Raw genomic sequence first — 20,364 nt, 5'->3', positions numbered from 1 at the left:
CAGCAGCCAGCAGTTGCAGAAGGACAAGCAGAGGAGCGTGTTACCGGTAAGCGGCTTTTATTTTCTGGGTGAAATGTTTCTGGAGAGGAGGGGGGGTTATGGATGCATGCATGCCAGCCTCTAGATGTGGAATAGCCCGTTGATGTGGTCTATCACGTCGCGGTAATCTGCCTCAGTTATCTCAGCAAAAGCTTCATCCAGAGCGTGGGCAATATGCCTGCGCAGGTTTATAGGCAGAGCCAGTGTCCCTTGTCCCAGTGACGGTGACGCGTCCGCGCCACTCTTCTGCCAGTGGTGGGGGGACCATTTCTGAACACAGGCAAGCCGCATAGGGTCCCGGGCGGAATCCACATTGCTCTAAAAGAGCCCCCCGCTGTTCCCTAGTGACTCGCAGTAGGGAAACATCTTCCAGGATTAAGTCCTGTGAAAAATGTTGGGAGACTCTTTAGTGAAGAGATAGGGAGATAAGATCACCCCTGCATCTGCATTTCACTCAACCCCTCTAGCACTCCAGATTACCCGAAGCAACCAGCTCCCCTCTTACACCCAAGCCCCACTTCTCCCCATATAAGCACTGCTCACTCACCATGTCGTGGCTTCTGTAGTGTTATGCGTGTGGGTAAAAGAATGCTTAAATAAGAACTCACTCCCTCAGTGTAACAATTCATGTCTGGAGATAGTGGATACAATGCTGCCCGTGTTAAATGTTGTCATTTCTGTTTCTACAGTGACCTTGACTACTGGACTGCCCAGATGTTCAACATCACAGAGGCTTCAAAATTTGAGAAAAAATCCCCGAAAGAGCAAAGAAGACATGCTGAAAACTGTTCTTAATCAGTCTGCTCGAGAGAGTAAGGACTTGAAGGATTGGCGAGAGAAAGAAAGCAGGACACGCAAGAGAAATGCAGTGGCCAAGAGGAAAACCACGGAGCGGCTGCTAAGCATCCTGGAGCGCCAAGCGGAGTCTATAGAGTCACTCGTTGCCATGCAAGCAGAGCACTACCGTGCTACTCCCCCACCCGCCCCGTCCTTTGTGCCTTGTGCCCCAATGTCAGCTCAAACCACCTTTCCCCAGCATCCAGGTTCTTACCACCACCAGCTGCCTCCAACACCTGTACGTTCCCCAACCAGCCCTGATACCTACCACCACCCTTACCCTCTGCATTCAACCCCCATCACCATGCAGTATATGAACCCTGAAGTGCAGGATTCATTAAACAGCAATCCAGACAGGGCATATGCAAACTTGTGACTGTACAGTTCACCAACCCACACCCCTGCCCTCTTGTGTTCATGAAATGTTGTGTGTCTGTCTGTCTGTCAAGGAAGTTTTTTTCTTTTCAATAAAACAATTCTTGGCTTTGAAAACAGTCTTTATTATAGCAGATAGTGAAAGATACCTTAGCCCAGTAAAGAAAGAGGCACTACAAATCATATTATTATTATGGATAATAGCATAACAGTGTAAGCAGTGCAATTCACTCCCATGCAAGGCAGCAAACATTATTGTTGGCTTTCAGCCTCAAATTCTTCCCTCAAGGCATCCCTAATCCTTGTAGCCCTGTGCTGGGCCTCTCTATTAGCCCTGCTCTCTGGCTGTGCATATTCAGCCTCCAGGACTTGAACCTCGGTGGTCCATGCCTCACTGAATGTTTCACCCTTCCCTTCACAAATATTATGGAGGGTACAGCAAGCGCATATAACCGCGGGGATGCTGCTTTCCCCCAAGTCTAGCTTCCCATACAAGCAACGCCAGCGGGCTTTTAAACGCCCAAAAGCACACTCCACAGTCATTCTGCACCGGCTCAGCCTGTAGTTGAACCGGTCCTTGCTCCTGTCAAGCTTCCCTGTATAGGGTTTCATGAGCCAAGGCAGTAACGGGTACGCGGGGTCTCCAAGGATCACAGTGGGCATTTCGACATCCCCTACTGTGATCTTCCTGTCTGGGAAAAAAGTCCCTGCCTGCATCTTCCTGAACAGGCCACTGTTCCGAAAGATGCGTGCATCATGCACCTTTCCAGGCCAGCCTGTGTAAATGTCAATGAAACGCCCGCGGTGATCCACAAGCGCCTGGAGAACCATAGAGAAATACCCCTTCCGATTAACGTACTCTGATGCCAGGTGGGGGGGGGCCAGAATAGGAATATGCGTCCCATCTATCGCCCCTCCACAGTTAGGGAAACCCATGTGTGCAAAGCCATCCACAATGTCCTGCACGCTCCCCAGAGTCACGGTCTTTCTTAGCAGGATGCGATTAATTGCCTTGCAAACTTGCATCAAAACGATTCCCACGGTCGACTTTCCCACACCAAACTGGTTCCCGACCGACCGGTAGCTGTCTGGAGTTGCCAGCTTCCAGATTGCAATAGCCACTCGCTTTTCCACCGTCAGGGCAGCTCTCAATCTTGTGTCCTTGCGCCGCAGAGTGGGGGCGAGCTCAGCACACAGTCCCATGAAAGTGGCTTTTCTCATACGAAAGTTCTGCAGCCACTGCTCGTCATCCCAGACTTCCATGACGATGTGATCCCACCACTCAGTGCTTGTTTCCCGAGCCCAAAAGCGGCGTTCAACGGTGCTGAGCATTTCCGTAAATGCCGCAAGCACTTTAGTGTCACACGCGGCAGGCAAATCCATATTGATATCATCGTCGGAATCCTCACTGTCACTTTGGAGCTGAAGGAATAGCTCGACTGCCAAACGTGTTGTGCTGGTGACACTCATCAGCAGAGTCCTCAGCAGATCGGGCTCCATTTGCCACAGAAATCGCGATTCACACAGAGAGTAACAGAAAGACACTCACAATGGCGCCAAACGCTGCTGGAAAGAGTGAATGCTGGGATGTGAAGCGATGCACCACGGGGCGCTGGCAAACAGGAAGCGGAATGACCCGCACACTTCCTTCCCCTTCCCACAATACTCAGCGCCAAAACGGCGCCAAAACGGGACGAGGTGCTCTGTGGGATAGCTGCCCACAATGCACCTCTCAATACAGCGCTGGAAAGTGCTGCAAGTGTGGCCACACTGCAGCGCTGGTAGCTGTCAGTGTGGCCACACTCCAGCGCTGGCCCTTCCACAGCTGCATGACCAGCGCTGTAACTCCCAGCGCTGCAACTTGTAAGTGTAGCCAAGCCCTAAGTGTTTGGTGCCCCGCCCTGATTGAGGGCCGGGGCTTAGCGTATTGACTGTATGGGTGCTCAGCCTGCAGACAGGATCTGAGCCCCTGGACTCTTGTGTGCTGCCCCGCCCGGAGCTAGGGTTAGGGCTTATTGACTTGGTGTTTGCTCAGCTCCGGCTGCAAGAACCGGAGCTTAGAACTGGTTTGCTGCCCAGCCCTGACCGAGGGCTGGGGCATTGCAGTGACCGTGTGCCTTTTGTTTAGCCCCGGCCTGAGGGGCAGAACCCGAGACCTTCAGAACCCGAGGACTGATTTGGGGCCGTGTAGTGAGGCGGCCTGGCTCCCGGCGGCCCCTGAGAGGGCACGGCCCCCGTACCGGACTATTACAGCAAGACTCACCAGCCAGCACCCAGGAAAGAATTCTCTGTAGTAATTCAGATCCCACCCCATCTAACATCCCGTCACAGACCATTTGGCATATTTATCTGCTAACAATCAAAGATCAATTAATTGCCAAAATTAGGCTACCCCATCATACCATCCCCTCCATACATTTATCAAGCTTAGTCTTGAAGCCAGATATGTCTTTTGCCCCCACTACTGCCCTTGGAAAGCTGTTCCAGAACTTCACTCCTCTAATGGTTAGAAACCTTCATCTAATTTCAAGTCTAAACTTCCTAGTGTCCAGTTTATATCCATTTGTTCTTGTGTCCACATTGGTACTAAGCTTAAATAATTCCTCTCCTTCCCTGATATTTGTCCCTCTGATATATTTATAAAGAGCAATCATATCTCCCCTCAGCCTCCTTTTGGTTAGGCTAAACAAAGTCTCCTTTCATAAGACAGGTTTTCCATTCCTCGGATCATCCTAGTAGCCCTTCTCTGTACCTGGTCCAGTTTGAATTCATCCTTCTTAAACATGGGAGACCAGAACTCCATACAGTATTCCAGATGAGGTCTCACCAGTGCCTTGTATAACGGTACTAACACCTCCTTATCTTTACTGGAAATACCTCACCTGAAGCATCCTAAAACCGCATTAGCTTTTTTAATGGCCATATCACATTGGTGGCTCATAGTCATCCTGTGATCAACCATTGAGCCATGAGCCCTGATATTGAGCCAGTAGTGGCCTACCCACTACTCCAGGTGCCAGCCCAGGTACCCTAAGAATAGCAGCCACCCAGGGCCATGTCCTTTAACTAAACTGCTTTTAGTTCCCTAGGCCACTTCCCCATGGCTTCACCAATGCTTCACCCTTACCTCAAGGTGCATCTATGTTCAGGTCCAGCAGCCAGCCAAGAGCCCTTTCTTACTACTCTGGTCCCTGCCAGCACTGAGCTGTCCATAGTGCTACAGTTCCCTTTGGCCAGCCAGGGGCACAAACTACACTCCTTTGGCTCCAGCAAGGAACTGACTCTGGTTGCTACTGTGGCTCCTTTTATGCTAGCCTGCAACCCTCTGATTGGCTAGCCCCTTACAGTGTCACCTCCTGATTGGCTGCTTCCTGTGCTGTCTTTCTAGGCCTCTTGGAGGACTTAGCTCCACTGCTCCTTTTCTGGGATGGGTGTGGGAGAACACTGAGGCCTCCAGCAGGGGACCTCTGGGCCTAGTCCACCCCATCACAATGAATAAAACCCTTATCAAATGTCAGATGTTGACTATTAATACTGATGGAGGAACAGAACATCTTGGACATCCTGCCTTACACAATTTAGGAAACTATATAAATAATAATAATAATAATCATAATCTGTGGAAAAGGGAGCTTTTATGCCTTCCTGTAGTTGTGCAGAGTGGGGGCTCCATTTAAATCAATGGGGGGTGGTCTATGTATGATAGGAATGCGAGATTAGGTAAATTAAGATTTAGTGCAGAGACTAAGGCTATGGGCAGGTACAGCATCACATGATGCAGGCTTCTCAATCCCATCATTCCATGGGCAGCCTACTAGATTGCCAGCTGCTTTTCAACCAAAGTGTGTGTGGGGGGGAGGAGAGTGTGTGACAGGGACTGTGTGTGCAGGGGGGGGGGAAGAGACAGAGACAGAGTGTGTGTTGGGGGAGAGTGAGGCCTGGTCTACACTAAGCGTTTAAACTGAATTTTGTAGCATTAAACCGATTTAACTCTGCACCCGGCCACACAACGAGGCCCTTTATATCGATATAAAGGGCTCTTTAAACCGATTTCTGTACTCCTCCCCGACGAGAGGAGTAGCGCTGAAATGGGTATTGCCATGTTGGATTAGGGTTAGTGTGGCCGCAAATCGACAATATTGGCCTCCGGGCTGTATCCCACAGTGCACCATTGTGACCGCTCTGGAAAGCAATCTGAACTCGGATGCACTGGCCAGGTAGACAGGAAAAGCCCTGCGAACTTTTGAATTTCATTTCCTGTTTGCCCAGCGTGGAGCTCTGATCAGCACGTGTGGCGATGGAGTCCCAAATCCAAAAAGAGCTCCAGCATGGACCGTACGGGAGATACTGGATCTGATCGCTGTATGGGGAGACAAATCTGTTGTATCAGAGCTCCGTTACAGAAGACAAAATGACAAAGCATTTGAAAAAATCTCCAGGCTATGATAGACAGAGGCCACAGCAGGGACTCAGCACAGTGCTGCGTGAGAAGCGTAAAGGAAAGCCAAAGAATCAAATGGACGCTCATGGAGGGAGGGAGGGGGTACTGAGGACTCCAGCTATCCCACAGTCCCTGCAGTCTCCAAAAAGCGTTTGCATTCTTGGCTGGAATCCAAATGCCTGAAGGGTCAAAAACATTTTCCCGGGTGTTTCAGGGTGTATGTCGTCAATTTACACCCTTCCCCCGCCGAAAGAAAAGGGAAAAAAATAGTTTCTCGCCTTTTTTCAATGTCACCCTATGTCTACTGCATGCTGCTGGTAGACGGGGTGCTGCAGCGCTAAACAGCAGCATCCTCTCTCCTCCCTTCCCCTAGCAGACGGTACAGTACAAAAGGACTGGTATCCATCCTCGTCATCATCCTGTGAGTGCTCCTGGCTGGCCTCGGTGAGGTCGGCCGGGGGCGCCTGGGTAAAAATAGGAATGACTCCTGGTCATTCCCAGCAGATGGTGCAGAACGGCTGGTAACCATACTCATCATAGCAACTGGGGGCTGAGCTCCATCAGCCCCCCCCACGTCATGTCTAAAGAAAATATTCTGTACTGCCTGGACTATCATAGCAGCGGAAGGCTGGTCCCCCCACCCTTTAATGTCCTGCCTGGACTATCATAGCAGCTGGAGGCTTCCTCCCCCTCATTTTATCTCACTAAAAATCTGTGTTTCTTATTCCTGCATCACACAAATGGGGGGACACTGCCATGGTAGCCCAGGAGGGTTGGGGGAGAATGGAAGCAACAGGTGGGGTTGTTGCAGGGGCACCCCGTAGAATAGCATGCAGCTCATCATTTCTGCGGGATCTCTGGGGCTCTGACACAGAGCAGCTGTGCTCTCTGGTTCTCTAGTACACTTGCCCCATATTCTAGGCTGGACTGACTCTATTTTTAGACAAAACATAGGAAGGGAATCACCCGGGGAGTCATTCCCATTTTTGCCTATGCACCCCCGGCCAACCTCAGCAAGGCCAGCCAGGAGCACCCATGATAGCAGCAAACGGTACAGAACAACTGATAACCGTCATCTCATTGCAAATTTACAATGGCAGATGGTGCAATATGACTGGTAACCGTCTCTGCTATCTTGCAAAGGCAAATGAATGGTGCTGTGTAGCAGTGCAGTACCACATCTGTCAGCAGCATCCAGTACACATACGGTGACAGTGACAAAAGGCAAAACGGGCTCCATGATTGCCATGCTATGGCGTCTGCCAGGGCAATCCAGGGAAAAAGGGCACAAAATGATTGTCTGCCGTTGCTTTCCCGGAGGAAGGATTGAGTGACGACATTTACCCAGAATCACCCGTGACACTGTTTTTGCATTGGGATCTCAACCCAGAATTCCAATGGGCAGGGGAGACTGCGGGAACTATGGGATAGCTACGGGATAGCTACCCACAGTGCAATGCTCTGGAAATCGACGCTAGCCTCAGTACATGGACGCACACCGCCGAATTAATGTGCTTAGTGTGGCCGCGTGCACTCGACTTTATACAATCTGTTTTACAAAACTGGTTTATGTAAAATTGGAATAATCCCGTAGTGTAGACATACCCACAGTCTGTCACTCTAAATTCAGACGGCTGCTGGAAGGAACCAGTCATGAGGCAGGGAAGGGGGACACCCCCGACATCAGCCCCCACCTCCCTCTCTGGCTCTGCACTGCACAGCACAGCAGTCTCTCTCTCTCTCTCTCTCTCTCATACACACACACACATCCACCCCTGTCTGCCTGCCGCTGTGTTCCTAGTGCAGGGGTTGAACAGGAGGATTCCACGTTAATGATTTGGTCTTTGTTCGGGAGCTGAGAGGCAAGCTCAGCTGTCAGAACTTCCCAGAGCTTTGAAAGGGGAAGGGTGCATGCCTGCAGGGCAGCTGAGTTCAAAACAGTGAGCAGAGCGGTTACGGTGGGCATTGTGGGATACTAGGGGAGGCCAGTTATGGTGATATAACGATATAATGAACTACATTGACACTTTGTCACTTTAAATTTGCTGTTAATAGCTTTATGCCTCTCGTCAAGGTGGTTTTATTTTGTCACTGAAACTGAAGAGTTTTGTCACCAAAAGTGGCATCGCACTGTGTCCACCTCCACTGTTTCATTGCCAAAAGCTGCCTTTTGGTGACAAAACTCTGCAGTGTAGACCTAAGTGGTGCTGATGCTATGTATTTCATTGATTCTTTCGGCAGACCTGGGCATGAGTCTGGAAACAAACTTTCCCAAGGTTGGTGTATGTTCAGATCTGGAATTTTGTATGTTCTACAACCTGGTTTTAAATCTGACCATTGATGGAGGCTATAGAAAGCTTATAGAAAGCTTTTCAAAGCTATCTTGGCAAACAGGGGACTATGAAAAACAGATCATTTGTCTAAGGACTATTTTTGGTTCTCTAATCAAGCCTTCAAAATGTCTGAATTACCCCTTAGCACACACAAAAAATAATGTGTGATAATTCATTGTCTTTATATTGCAAATGTTGCCATCTCCTGACCCTACATTAATTTTTTCCCTCTGTGCCTGGCTGCACTGTAACATTATGATCCTTTTCAGAATCATATCTCTAGCAACAATTTTTTTCCAGTGGGAGTTTCCCATCATATAAGAAATATTAATGAGCTCTAAAGTCATGATATAAGACATGCTGTTAGGGTTGATAATTACAAGCAGGATACTTGCTGCAAGTGATTTGATTCATATTGTATGTGCCTGTCTGTGGCACTCTCAAATGCCACAAATTTGAATACAGTACAGAGACACTGCTATTTTGTCTGTGAGCAAATGGCAAGGAGATAAGCAGCTGAAGGTCAGAGCACTGCACTATTGTCACTGCTGCTTCCAGCAAGATGAGTGCAGACAACACCTATCATAGCTAAAATGAAGCATACAGCCCTTCTGGAACTAAAGAACAAAAAGCAGAAAGTAGATTTGTGGAGGGAATTAGGATTCCATGGGCAGTATTTGCATGATGTTTGCAGAGGCTATAAAACAGAGTTTTGTCATAGCAACACAGGCCTGGCTTCTGTTCTGGGCAGTGTCATGAACTTTTGGTGTGACCCTGGGTAAAACTTGAGTCATTCAGGCTGATAGGTTGCATTCCTGCTTATATTGACTTTAATAGGGAGGATCAGGCTGAGGCGGCATTTCAAGATCCTTGAGTAGGTGCTACCAAACCCCTAGTCATTACTACTACCCCTAGCTATTGAGTCAAAGGTGATTTTAAAATGGACCTGAATAAAAGGAATCTATTTGTTTTGTAAAAATATTTGTGGTGAAACTTAGGTTTAACCAGGCATTGAGGTTAGTCAAATTCAGCACGAGTTCAAAGTTCAGTAAAAACAAAAGTCAACGAAGTCTAATTCTCAGCAAGCAGAATATTGCACATGGAAACTCAAAGGCTGGGACCATTCTGAGGGAAATCTCCTTCTATTGCTCTAGTCCTGGTCCTAGCAAGGGTGGGAGCACTGGAGTAGAAAGGCTGCTGGGGTTATCATCCCTATGTCACCAAAACTCACTTAGAGCTCCTACCCTTGCTAGCACCAGCAAAGTCGCAACAGTAGTTGAGCATGAGTAGGTGATTTCCCTGAAATCCTCAGTGCAGACAAGGTCAGAGCACTGTGCATCAGGGAACAGAACCGAAACGAGAAGGATGAACTCACCATCAGCTGGCTGAGAGCAGAGCCACAGCAATTTATGAGGGTGAGCAATAGCTCAAATCCAGATGTCTGCCCCCTCTGTATCTTAGCATTGCCACAAAACAGGACTGAAGAGGCAAATGAAAGACAAAAGGAACTCCAGTCACTGATGAGCAAACAAGAGTTTTGTTTTACCCCAGGCTGTTGTTTTAAATTCAAGCCCCTGCATAAGTAGGTAATGGGGAAGAGAGCCCTAGGCTGCACCTCATGCAGAGGAGCCATAGTATGGCTGAAGAGCAGAGACCACACTTCATCCTAATGCCTCTACTGACATTGGCTGCCTGAAAGGGAGCAGGGCGAGGGAGGGGCAAGTGTGGAAGGTGGAGCACAGCACGCCCTCTCCAAGGGTGATGTAAGTGCCACGCTGGTGTATGCTGCTGAGGAGTTCCCACGAGGATTCTTATTCCCCCCCACACACTGCATCTCCCTCCAAGGTGCCATGCAGGCATCCAGGTCACAATCTAGCCCTGACCAAAGAAGGTGAGGCCAGCAGCATTAAATCAAGATGTAAGCAACATGCTCCCAGGGGTCAGTGAGGATGGAACATGGTCTCTGCTCTTGAGTCCTTATGCTCTACCTGCCCCCTTCTAGAACTCTAACGTATTGGGTGACACCAAATACCAACTCCCACTGAATGCCAAAGGGAGTTGGGCACTTAAGTCTCCTAAGGCCCCTTTGTGAATCCCAGCCTCAATTCTCAAGCAACAAAACCCCCATTGGCTTCAGTTTTCAACAGATGAGCAGTGCACACAAGCAGCACGAGAGGGAACTTTGGAATTATAGATAGGTAGTTGATCCTATACATTAAGGGTCTGATCCTGCTACTACTGAAGTCAAAGGCACAAAACTCCCAATAACTTTAGTGGTTCAGAATCAGGGCCTACAAGCCCAATCCTGTTCCTACTGAAATTAATACAAGTTTAGTCTTCAGTTTAGACTTCAATATTGTTATTATTGGGTTGTGGTGCCACCCAGACGTCTTAATCAGGACCCCACTGTGCTAGTCACTGTACCCACAATTAATACAAAAAGACAAAGAGCATACAGTCACATCATATGACAAGGGAGGTGGATCAAACAAGCATTGAGGAAGGGAGAATGACAAGGTAACAGTAACAGTTATGTTGGTTCAGCTGGGAGCAGGAGCAGACTTCAAGTACTAAAACAGGCAAAGTTTGTAATTTGAAAATAAATGGGCTGGATCCTTATCTGGTGTAAATTGTCATAGTTCTGATTTGCACTAGCTGAATATCTGCCCCAAGGTTGTTGGTTTTTTTATGTACCTGAAAAATGTGAGGAGGAGCCCTAATTTTTACGTGAAGATTCCACAGTCTGATTTAACAGATCTTAAAAGACATATCTATACCACAAGTAAAACCATGTTGTGTGTTAGAACAAGGTTCCCTAAGCACATTTTATTTCTCATGTGGAATGAAGTCTGTTACTATGTTAGAATTAATAACACAGGTCTTGACCATGAAAGCTGGATTCTGAAGAAGACCAAGCAAGACAACAAATTGGATTTTAACTTTGACCTTCCTCACCCCCTGCAAAAACATATGCTTTCTCTGAATTACTGTTAGGAGCAAGGAAGCATTTCATTTTTCTGCAAAGCCAAACAAGGGGAACACTTTGTAGATGTTGCTCTGGGTGCCAATTTTCTTATTTTTATGCACTTCTAATTTAATTTTTTTAAATAATAAATATTATTTTTTTCTGATGGTTTTAACCTGCCAACTGCAAGTGTTCTGCCAGCTACAATATCTCCAGTGAATAAACGTGAGTTGCAAAATTTGGATGGCATAATCAAAGTTTTCAGTGGAATCTCCTGCCCTCCATTTAGCTAACAAGAAAGCAATGGTGCTAAAAATGGTATTAGAAGAATTTCCTGCTCAAAAGAAAAACATTACTTAGCAAATAATACCAGCATCCCTTGGAATGGATAAAAGAGGTGCTTTTTTTTAACCTGCATGGTATCTTGAATATGGGTAAACATAATTCAGAGTTGAGATAACTTTACAGAACATCCCAGAGGGGCTGTTACAATACTGTATTGTAACAGCCCTTCTGTTGTCAACAAGATATCTCACACTCTAGCATATTTATGAATTGAAAAGGGCAAAGACCAATGCAATGAGACAATCTTCCTATTAATTCAACTAACCGTAAGGCCTACCAATATTGACAGAGTCCCTTTAAGTGACTAGTTCCTCACAGATGCTATTAAATACAAATTTAGTTGTAACATGGTGTAAGTAATGTGAAAATTAAAGGGTTTAGTTTCCATGTGAATACTTAGATAATTAGATGTGATTGTAATTACCGTATTCCTTGTGAATGAAAGCTGTTCTGTTCTGTTCTCTTCTGTAAATTCCCCCAAATCTGCAAAAATGTAATCTTGCAATCCCTACTGAAGAGGTAAATTATTTTCTAAAAGAGATACCTGCTTGAAGAAAGCTTACATAAATATGACATTTAAAGTGTTCCCAGAGAAAACCTGAAGAATTAACACTTTGCTAAACTTTTTTTTTTAAAGGTATAAACTGTGAGCTGGAAATTGACGAGTGTTTGTCACAGCCTTGTCTAAATGGTGCAACCTGTCATGATACTTTGGGTAGCTATTTCTGTTCCTGTGCACTTGGATTCCTAGGTGAACTCTGTGAAATCAACATTGATGAGTGTGCCAGTCAGCCATGCCTCAATGGAGGGCAGTGTATAGATGATGTCAATCGGTATGTATCCTAGATATAGGGTAACTTATTCACAAGAAGGATCGATGCTCTTTAACTTGAACACTAATAGGTTGAAATAACATCTGGTTAGCTGAGTTGTCAAATTGTTGATTTCATTTACTAAAAGAGGACCCAATCCTGCACTGACTTAAGAGCAAGTTTGGGGGCATTAAGAAATGCAAGATTGGGCCCAGAGCTGGTAAACCAATGGGAGTCTGCTGCAAAGACTGATTTGCTAGGTAAACTCCTCACATTTGTAACTTTACAAAGTGCTCTTTAGTCAACTCTGCACAACTATTATTTAAAGATGAATTCTGAACCATTTTGATAAAACAAATCTTGAAAATCATATTAATCTGCCAAAACTTCAGTTTCTTAATCAAGATGAGGAAGTGTACAAAATATAACATGTTGGCATTGTTCAGCTGTCCACTTTGAAAGAATAGAAACATTAAAGAAAAGTGAAAGACAGGGTAATAGTAACCATAGTAATAGACATCACTAGGAAATGTGCAAGACATTTTACAGATATATAAGGCAACAGATCCCTGACCCAAAGCGCCTACAATCTGCGTAGATAAAGGACAGGAAAAAAAGAAGGGAAAGGGTCAGGACTTACAAGCAAGTTCCTTTTGCCGAAATTAAGTGATCCTACAAGGAGATCCAAGTGCAACCCAGGCAGGCCAAAAACCAGGTCTCGGCTCTTTGATGATAGCATTACATACTGTACATGTAATTCCAAAAGAGGGGAAACTATGCAAATATAAAATCTATATTATAGAAGTTAGGCTGGAAATGACCAGTTAGTTCAGCTAGGTAATTCCTCCCTACTGTGTGAATTCCAGTTCTTAAGGGGCTATTTTGAAGGTACCAGTTATAAAGAAATCCATCAGAAAAGCCAGGTCATTAAGAGCCTGGGCTTGACTTCAATTCACAAGAGGATAAAGATCATGTTCCAGCAATGAACTTTTGCACCATATTGCAACATTACACTAACCTTGTAGAATTCCCTTTCTGTAGAACTGAATGACTCTGAGCAATGCAAAGCAATTCTCGATTTTCCAGTGCAGTTCAAGCATAGTGGAGTGAGAGAAAGAGGTCACCTTGCATCTGACGCCTGCTTGGCAGAGTCATTTAGAAAGCCTGAGACCTTTTGAAGACACATACATATTGTGAGCGGTAATAATGCTTATTCTAGCCAGACCAGATCACATTCATTTACCTACTGGAGACCAAAACTGTGGCACATGTAGGAATGCTTTGAAGTGACTGATTATACTGCAATGTTTCTGGAGGTCAATTTGGTAATCATAATGAAAAAGGATCTGCACACTAATTACATTAAAAAGGGGCTTGGACAGCAGAGCAAATTTGAAATACAAAGATAGTTAGCCAGTCCTTTTCTGCCATCCCTCCTCTTATTAAGATGTTTGAGTCAGAAGAAAGCTTCTATTCTTCACATCCTCATTTCTCCTTTCTACCTCATCCTGCAGTGAAGTTATAATCCTTTGATGGGACAATCTACCGCTATGAACATGACTGTGAAGTCACAGATTTAGCATTATGAGCTATTTATTCAAACACTAGGCCAAATTCTTCCCTCATCTTCAGTCTTGAAGCCCTATTGCCTTCAATGAGGTTACATGGGTGTAACATAGGGAAGAATTTGACACACTGGGCCCAACCCTCTTCTGAAACAAGTTTTACATTTTACATTGACATCAGTAGAGTGTCTGCTGATTTACACTGGTACCTAACCTGCATCCACAAAATACCAATATGTGCACACATAAAGTATAGTTGTGTGTGCTCAAAGGACCTGATCCAAAGCCCACTGAAACCAATGGAAATACTTTCAGACGGATTTGGGTCAGGCCTAAAACAAGCACTGCTCTGGACAAGTATCTATTTTGCACATTGTGAGATCTGAAGTAAGGTGCCCCCAGAAAAATCGGTCTGGTGACCTGTTTAAGGGAACACGGGGATTTCTCTTAGACGCATACACCAATGAAATCACAGCCCTCGGCACTAGGAGGTATGGGTAGGAAATTTAGAGCCTCAGTGGGCTTTCTACCCACCCTGCCCTTCTTTTATTAATTATGCAAACCAAATCCTCTATACAAGTTAACCTCAAGGATCCCCTAGCAAACCATTGCAATGTGTAATAATTGAGTGTACATGAGAAATGGATACATATGCAGATTTGGCAGTGCCAGCAATGCTATTTGAAAATTCACTGAGACTTCATTTCTGGGTCAAGGGAGAGGATAGGCTAAAGGGGGATAAATCCCTTCTCCAAATACAGATCTTCACCAACCAGAAAATGTATCAAGGAAACATATGAAAAACTAACAAAAGAAATGACATTTTTCTGTTCTGAGAATACTTTTAAGAGTTCCTCTCAGGCTGAAAATTATGTAGTTGATCAGAGAAGTCCTTCTCCCCACATTTTACTTCCCAAATTCCATACACACTGGACCAAATTCATCCGTGGTCTAAGTCTACATACCCATTTGTTTTACCGGTGTTACACACATGCTACGAATGAATTTTCCCCATTGTGAATTTTTTGCCTACCATCCAAAGAAATACTGTAGAATGTTAATACTACAGTAGACATATCACATTATGCTCTGGTGTTCAACAGCATTACTTGCTTCTCCAGAATAAGGCTTTGGAGTTAAACCCTGACATCACAAAACAAGTGTAGTCTTTTTATCTCACGGCTAGAGATGTCATGTTCAGTCAGAAGTCTTCATGGTTTTAATTGCACAAAAGCCAATGGATTTTTTTTCAAAATAAAGGAAATATAATATAGTAGCTGAATTAATTTACTTTCTGATGACATACACAGATCCCCTGTTCTTACTAGATAAAGATGAAATGCAAATCACCCCAACAAGCATATTATAACTCAGCCATTTTGCAGAGGCCTGTCTTTTTGTATGGCATGTGTTGCATTAGGTGTTTACTTGGATCATGCCAGAAACATGAGGTATGACATATCGTGGTGCGATTACAAGATAGTGTGTGTAATGTGCATAGTTGGCATTTCTGAAATCAGCACAATGGATTAAAAAGCAGGCACTATTGATTGCCTGCCGATAGTTCACTACTGCACATATTCATATCTCATCTTCATGCCCAAGCTACTTTATTTCTGAAGGGAAAACAATAGCATTGCTGCTAAGTTAAAGAGATATTAGTATTATTTCTCTTACAATATCTCACAGAGATCTCATTGTGCTAGCTCTACACATTGTAAGAAGCGGTCCCTGTCCTGAAGAGCTTACAGCTTAAATAGACCAGGCAGACATAGGTCAGTATAAGAAAGGAAGTATTATTAGCTACATTTTATAAATGGGGAACTGAGGCACCAAGACTTGCCCAAGGTTACACAGGAAGTCTGTGGTAAATCCAGGGATTGAACGCAGATCTCCTGAATCCAAGTCTAGGTCCTTAGCCAGAAGACCCAAGGCTGGGAAAACAACCCTAGTTGAAAGTGTTATGAGTGTGTCAGTTAGGCTTGCAAGGCACTGTGCTTTTACATAATAATAAGTACTATTATTATTTATTTCTCATGGTGCCCACAATGTGCTAGGTACAAACACAAGAGGAGGCACAATCCCTGCCCTGATCTTTCAACTTTAAAAAAGAGTTTTCATTTTAAATGGGTCATCTCAGCACAGGATGCTATACAAAATGTTTCCAGTGTAAAAGCACTTCAGTCCAAAGATATATATGAGTCATCATAATGACTTCTGGTTGGACTTAGTGTCAGCCTTTTGTATTGTAGGTATAGCTGCAACTGTACCAGTAGTGGATTTATGGGCCTGCACTGTGAAATCTTAATTCCCTTATGCCAGTCCCAACCATGCCACAATAATGCTACCTGTGAGGACAGCGCTGAGAATTATACATGCCACTGTTGGCCAGGTAAGCTCTGCATTCCCTTACAAGCATTCTCCTTCCCTTTAAAGTAGAAATGTCCACACTACTCTACAGCTACAAGAAAACACGTACCTACATACATTTAAAAATATTGTATGTTACCAGCCTTGGAAAGGGTTCATGGGACAGAACCTTAGTATAGCTCCATTGGCTTCAATGGAACTCTGACAGTTTACCCCAGCTGAGGACAAGTGACCCCATATGAGGTCAAAATGAACAAAATACAAAGTATTATTAAGTCAAGTCATTAGCACAGTTGGAACTACAATCTGGGATTTACTTCCCAATCACATGCTTAATTGATCAGTACATGGGACTTGGGAACTCTTGCTGCTGCTGCCAGGTTTTTAGTCTTCACAAATGGACTTTTCGATTGAAATGAGAACCCTGGTGCTCCCACACAACATGTTGAACGCTCCATCTGGAAATAACTTGAGCTATAAGTGGATTTTGGAAACCAACCTCCTGTGGCCGTCTGAGTGCAGGTCCTTACAAGTTAGAACAAGGGTCAGAACACAAGGTGCAGTTTCAGAGTCTTGTGCCCCTTCATGCAGCCATGTCCCGCTAAACCGAGGAACTGCTTCAGAGACAGTTGTTTGAGAAAACGCTCCTGCATCCCTGGATAGGATGCAGACACTATAGTTTCCAGAGAGATTCATTGTGGTTAGTTTGTATGTTGGTAGATTGTTTTCCTGCTTACTATAGTGTAGCGGGAGCTCAGATAATAAGGTGATTGTTGCATTAGAAATGCATTGATTTGACAGAATTCTTAGGATTATGGAGAAATCTCAGGAATAACAAGTCTTTGCAATTCTATAGCACCTTCCATTCAAGAAGCTAAAATCACTTTACAAACATTAGTTTATTTGGCCTCTATACACTCCTGTGAAGCTTGCAGTCAAGCCAAGAATGTTTCCTGATTCCCAGTCCTTTGCCTTAATCACACAACTACCATCCTTCTTTTATATACCCTGCTATTTTTGAAATGTGTGTACAATTGAACTGGCATTGAGGTAAAGCTGAGGGTTCTTACTTTTCTCCCTTCCTTGAGAGCTTTAGAACTGAGTGGTTTTGTTCTAGTCCAGCTGCAACTGCTACTTGCTTATTGCCAAGATGTAAATGATGTATTTGGAAAACCTGAACCAATAAAACAGAAAAAAGCAATGGTTGGAAAAGGCCAGCTGCTTCCAAGTAAGGCTCCTCTTGGGCAAAGAATACTAACTGAACAAACAGGCACGTAAAAACTGAGAAAAGCTTGGAATAGTAATGGACAACACTTAAAGTTTTGCTGGAAGCTAATCACCTCAAAGTGTGAATGCTTATTGTAAACATTTATAACCTTTTGGGTTTGCAAAACTTGGCAAAAAATGTTATAAGAATCATCTCTTTCTCCTTAGTTTACCAGTACTTCCTGCTTCTAGTTAGCACCTGTTGCTGTGGTTTTTTGGAACCATAAAACAGCAGCAGAAAGAAAACAGTTAAAACAGAAAACATAAAAAGGCTTAACTGCACCTTTTGAACCTCATAGGGTATTCAGATCCAGGGTTCCAGTTTGACACATTGTAAAGTTTGTATCCAGATTTATCCATAGTTTATGGAGCTCAATATTTTCAAATCCAGAATATTGGTTCTGACTACTCTCTGCTGTCACACTGGCCATGGAGATTGTTTGACAATGACACATTCTTGTTGTGGAATTAAGGGAAAATAAAGGAGGCATTATATTCTTTTAGGTATTTGTTATGAGACTACAATCTTGGAAGCAATCTTTTCTCCTGGAGAACTGAAACTTTTTACAACACATCTTAAGTGGCTTACTTATCCAGGGAGACTCATGTTTTTCAAGACTGAGTCAGACATCTGATTTCCGTTCCACAGGGTATGCAGGTTCCCATTGTGAGATTGATGTAAATGAATGCAGCAGTAATCCGTGCTTCTATGAGAGTGAATGTGTGGAGCGGTCCTGGACAACCTGGTATGGACGTATTCTAGAACTGCCAGCAGATTTCAGCTACAACGGAGCATCGGGTTATGTGTGTAATTGTCGGCCAGGATTCACAGGTAAGCCTGTTGGGAAAAACCAACGATATAATCTGTTACAGTATCCTATGGCTTAAATATAGTTACATGTTATATAGGTGACATAGTGCAAAGGGTCCCCCTTGTGGTCATAGTAAATATGTATTTTTAGCAGAAATATTGAGGGCAAGGCTCCCAAGTCTACAAATAAAAAAAAATAAAAAAATAAAAAACAACTGCCACACACTTCAGTAACAAAGCTACTTAAGAAAAGCAACAGGCTACTTAATTTAAATGAATGGGTAATTACCGAGGGACTACTAATTTATTTAAAAAGGAGTTGTGAGGGTAGCAAGTTACCAGGAGTTGCTAAACTTGACACCCAAACCAATCCCTGAGCAAGGAGACAGAAAGAGAGACTTTGTGCCCTCTGCATTTTTGTGCTTGGAACACTGTTGCTCTTATTGCATTTGTTTGAATTTTACTAAAAATTCCTTTTGGTAGGGACTTCTTTTCTCATCTGTTTGAGAATCATTGTGCACATTTATAACATTCCACAATGGGCAATGAGTATTAACAATGATGACACATATTTATAAATCAGAAATGAAGTAAGAATTCTACTTGACAAGTTTACAATTTCTCTCTCAATCTCTGCAATCCTAATGCACTCCATATTGTGGAATCTAGGTATTGGTGGTAACCCTCCTCACAATGACCCAAATGCAACTTCGTTGATACATCTGTCATGTAAGGCACTGGTGAGCTTCAACATCTTAAATGAAAATTAACTTCAAAGGAGTTTGTATGTCTAACAAAAATCTTTTTGCGATAATTATAATTCTATAATAGAAAGGTAGGTCAGTCCTGAGTTTCATGTTCAGTTATCTAATGTATTAATCCTTTTAAAAAGCCCAGTAGTGTAAGGCTCTGGATCTACAGTCTGGCCCTGTCAACTCCACTCTCCTAGTCCCCAAGAAAAAAGAATGAGTCTTTAAAAATAGAAGGGATAAATTTTACCTGTCTTCAATTTGACATTCCGTTCACCTCCTGAGTGGTTTATAAAATCTGCTGTGTCCTCCAGTGGGTAGCACGACTGACCTCTCTGACTCAGCAGGTACAGAAAATGATTTTTCTTCTGCAATTCTCTCCCTCTGTCTGTCTCTCTGGATTTTGGATGAATTTCCACAGAGTGGCCATGGGACTCTAAATGATTCTGCTCCATTCTTTCCCCTTAACTATCCTTCCCTATCCCGTCACCAGGTATTGCCATTGCACTTTGTTCTGTCTGAGGCATCCATCTCTCCCCCTGTATAGTCAGCACCACCACTCTTCTCCAAATCCCTCCTCTCTCACCTTACATCCATCCCCACCTTGCATCCCTCAGCTCTCTGTTCCTCCCCTATTAGCCTACTTTAAAAATTCACATGCTGTTCAATATGGCTACCATTATTGTTCTCTGGTTTCACCTTCATCCCTCCTTTCCCTACCACTCTCTTCCACCTTCATGTGTCAGATTTGCCTGATTGAGGCTCTGATTTTGCCAACCTTACTCACTCTTACCCCCCGGGTAGTCCCACAAATGTCAATGGGACTACTTTCAGGGTCAGATACTGCTCAGGATGAAGAAGAATCCAGCCCTTACATCAGAAACTCTCTAGGGATGGGACAGTGTATTTTGTATTCTCTGTAAAGTTTGGCATTATGTGAATGTTTATTAACAATAAATAATAATAGCTGTGCTATCTGCTCTGTGGCTAGATGAAATTAGGGCTTGGCAGATACTCTCTACCCTACAAAAGCCTTGAGCAAATCCTAAATCTATTGCACAGCTGTATAAATCCTATGTGAGTATATGCAATATGGGCACATGGAATACAACATATTTTTAATAATTAGGATCCTAAATCCATATTTAGGCACCAACATTGATTTTTCAAAAGTGCTGAGCACCCAGCACCGCCCATTGACTGTGTATGAATTTAGGAGCATAGACCCTGTTTTTGAAAGTCCTTGTTTATATTTATGTAGCCACCCTGTAGACTGTACCATGGGGGCAAAAAAGCAAGTCAGAATGAACAGCATCACTCTTTGCACTCAGTGTGATATGTGACTAGCTAGACACAGGAAGCAGGTATGTGTCATAAGAATAGTTGCCGAAGCTGCTGCTGAAGAACCATTCAGCAGCCACATGTTGTGCGAGGCCGTGGCAAAACAGGTTTATTC

At 44.1% G+C, this 20,364-nt stretch overlaps 1 protein-coding gene across 1 annotated transcript in view; it reads left to right on the top strand.

Annotated features, from left to right (window-relative positions):
* Positions 1 to 20,364, top strand: part of CRB1 (crumbs cell polarity complex component 1) — a gene marked incomplete at its 5' end in the record, with an annotated part of 116,549 nt that overhangs the window by 11,745 nt on the left and 84,440 nt on the right. The window contains 3 exons of the mRNA XM_045027118.1: positions 11,973 to 12,168; positions 15,965 to 16,104; positions 17,998 to 18,180. Coding sequence (XP_044883053.1) covers positions 11,973 to 12,168; positions 15,965 to 16,104; positions 17,998 to 18,180 — 519 coding nt within the window. The remainder of the gene's footprint in view (positions 1 to 11,972; positions 12,169 to 15,964; positions 16,105 to 17,997; positions 18,181 to 20,364) is intronic.

The sequence above is a fragment of the Mauremys mutica genome, chromosome 8 (genome assembly GCF_020497125.1).
Source record: "Mauremys mutica isolate MM-2020 ecotype Southern chromosome 8, ASM2049712v1, whole genome shotgun sequence".
NCBI classification, from domain to species: Eukaryota; Metazoa; Chordata; order Testudines; family Geoemydidae; genus Mauremys; species Mauremys mutica.
Note: the sequence above shows the minus strand (reverse complement) of the source record. Positions and strands in the feature narration are given on the sequence as shown.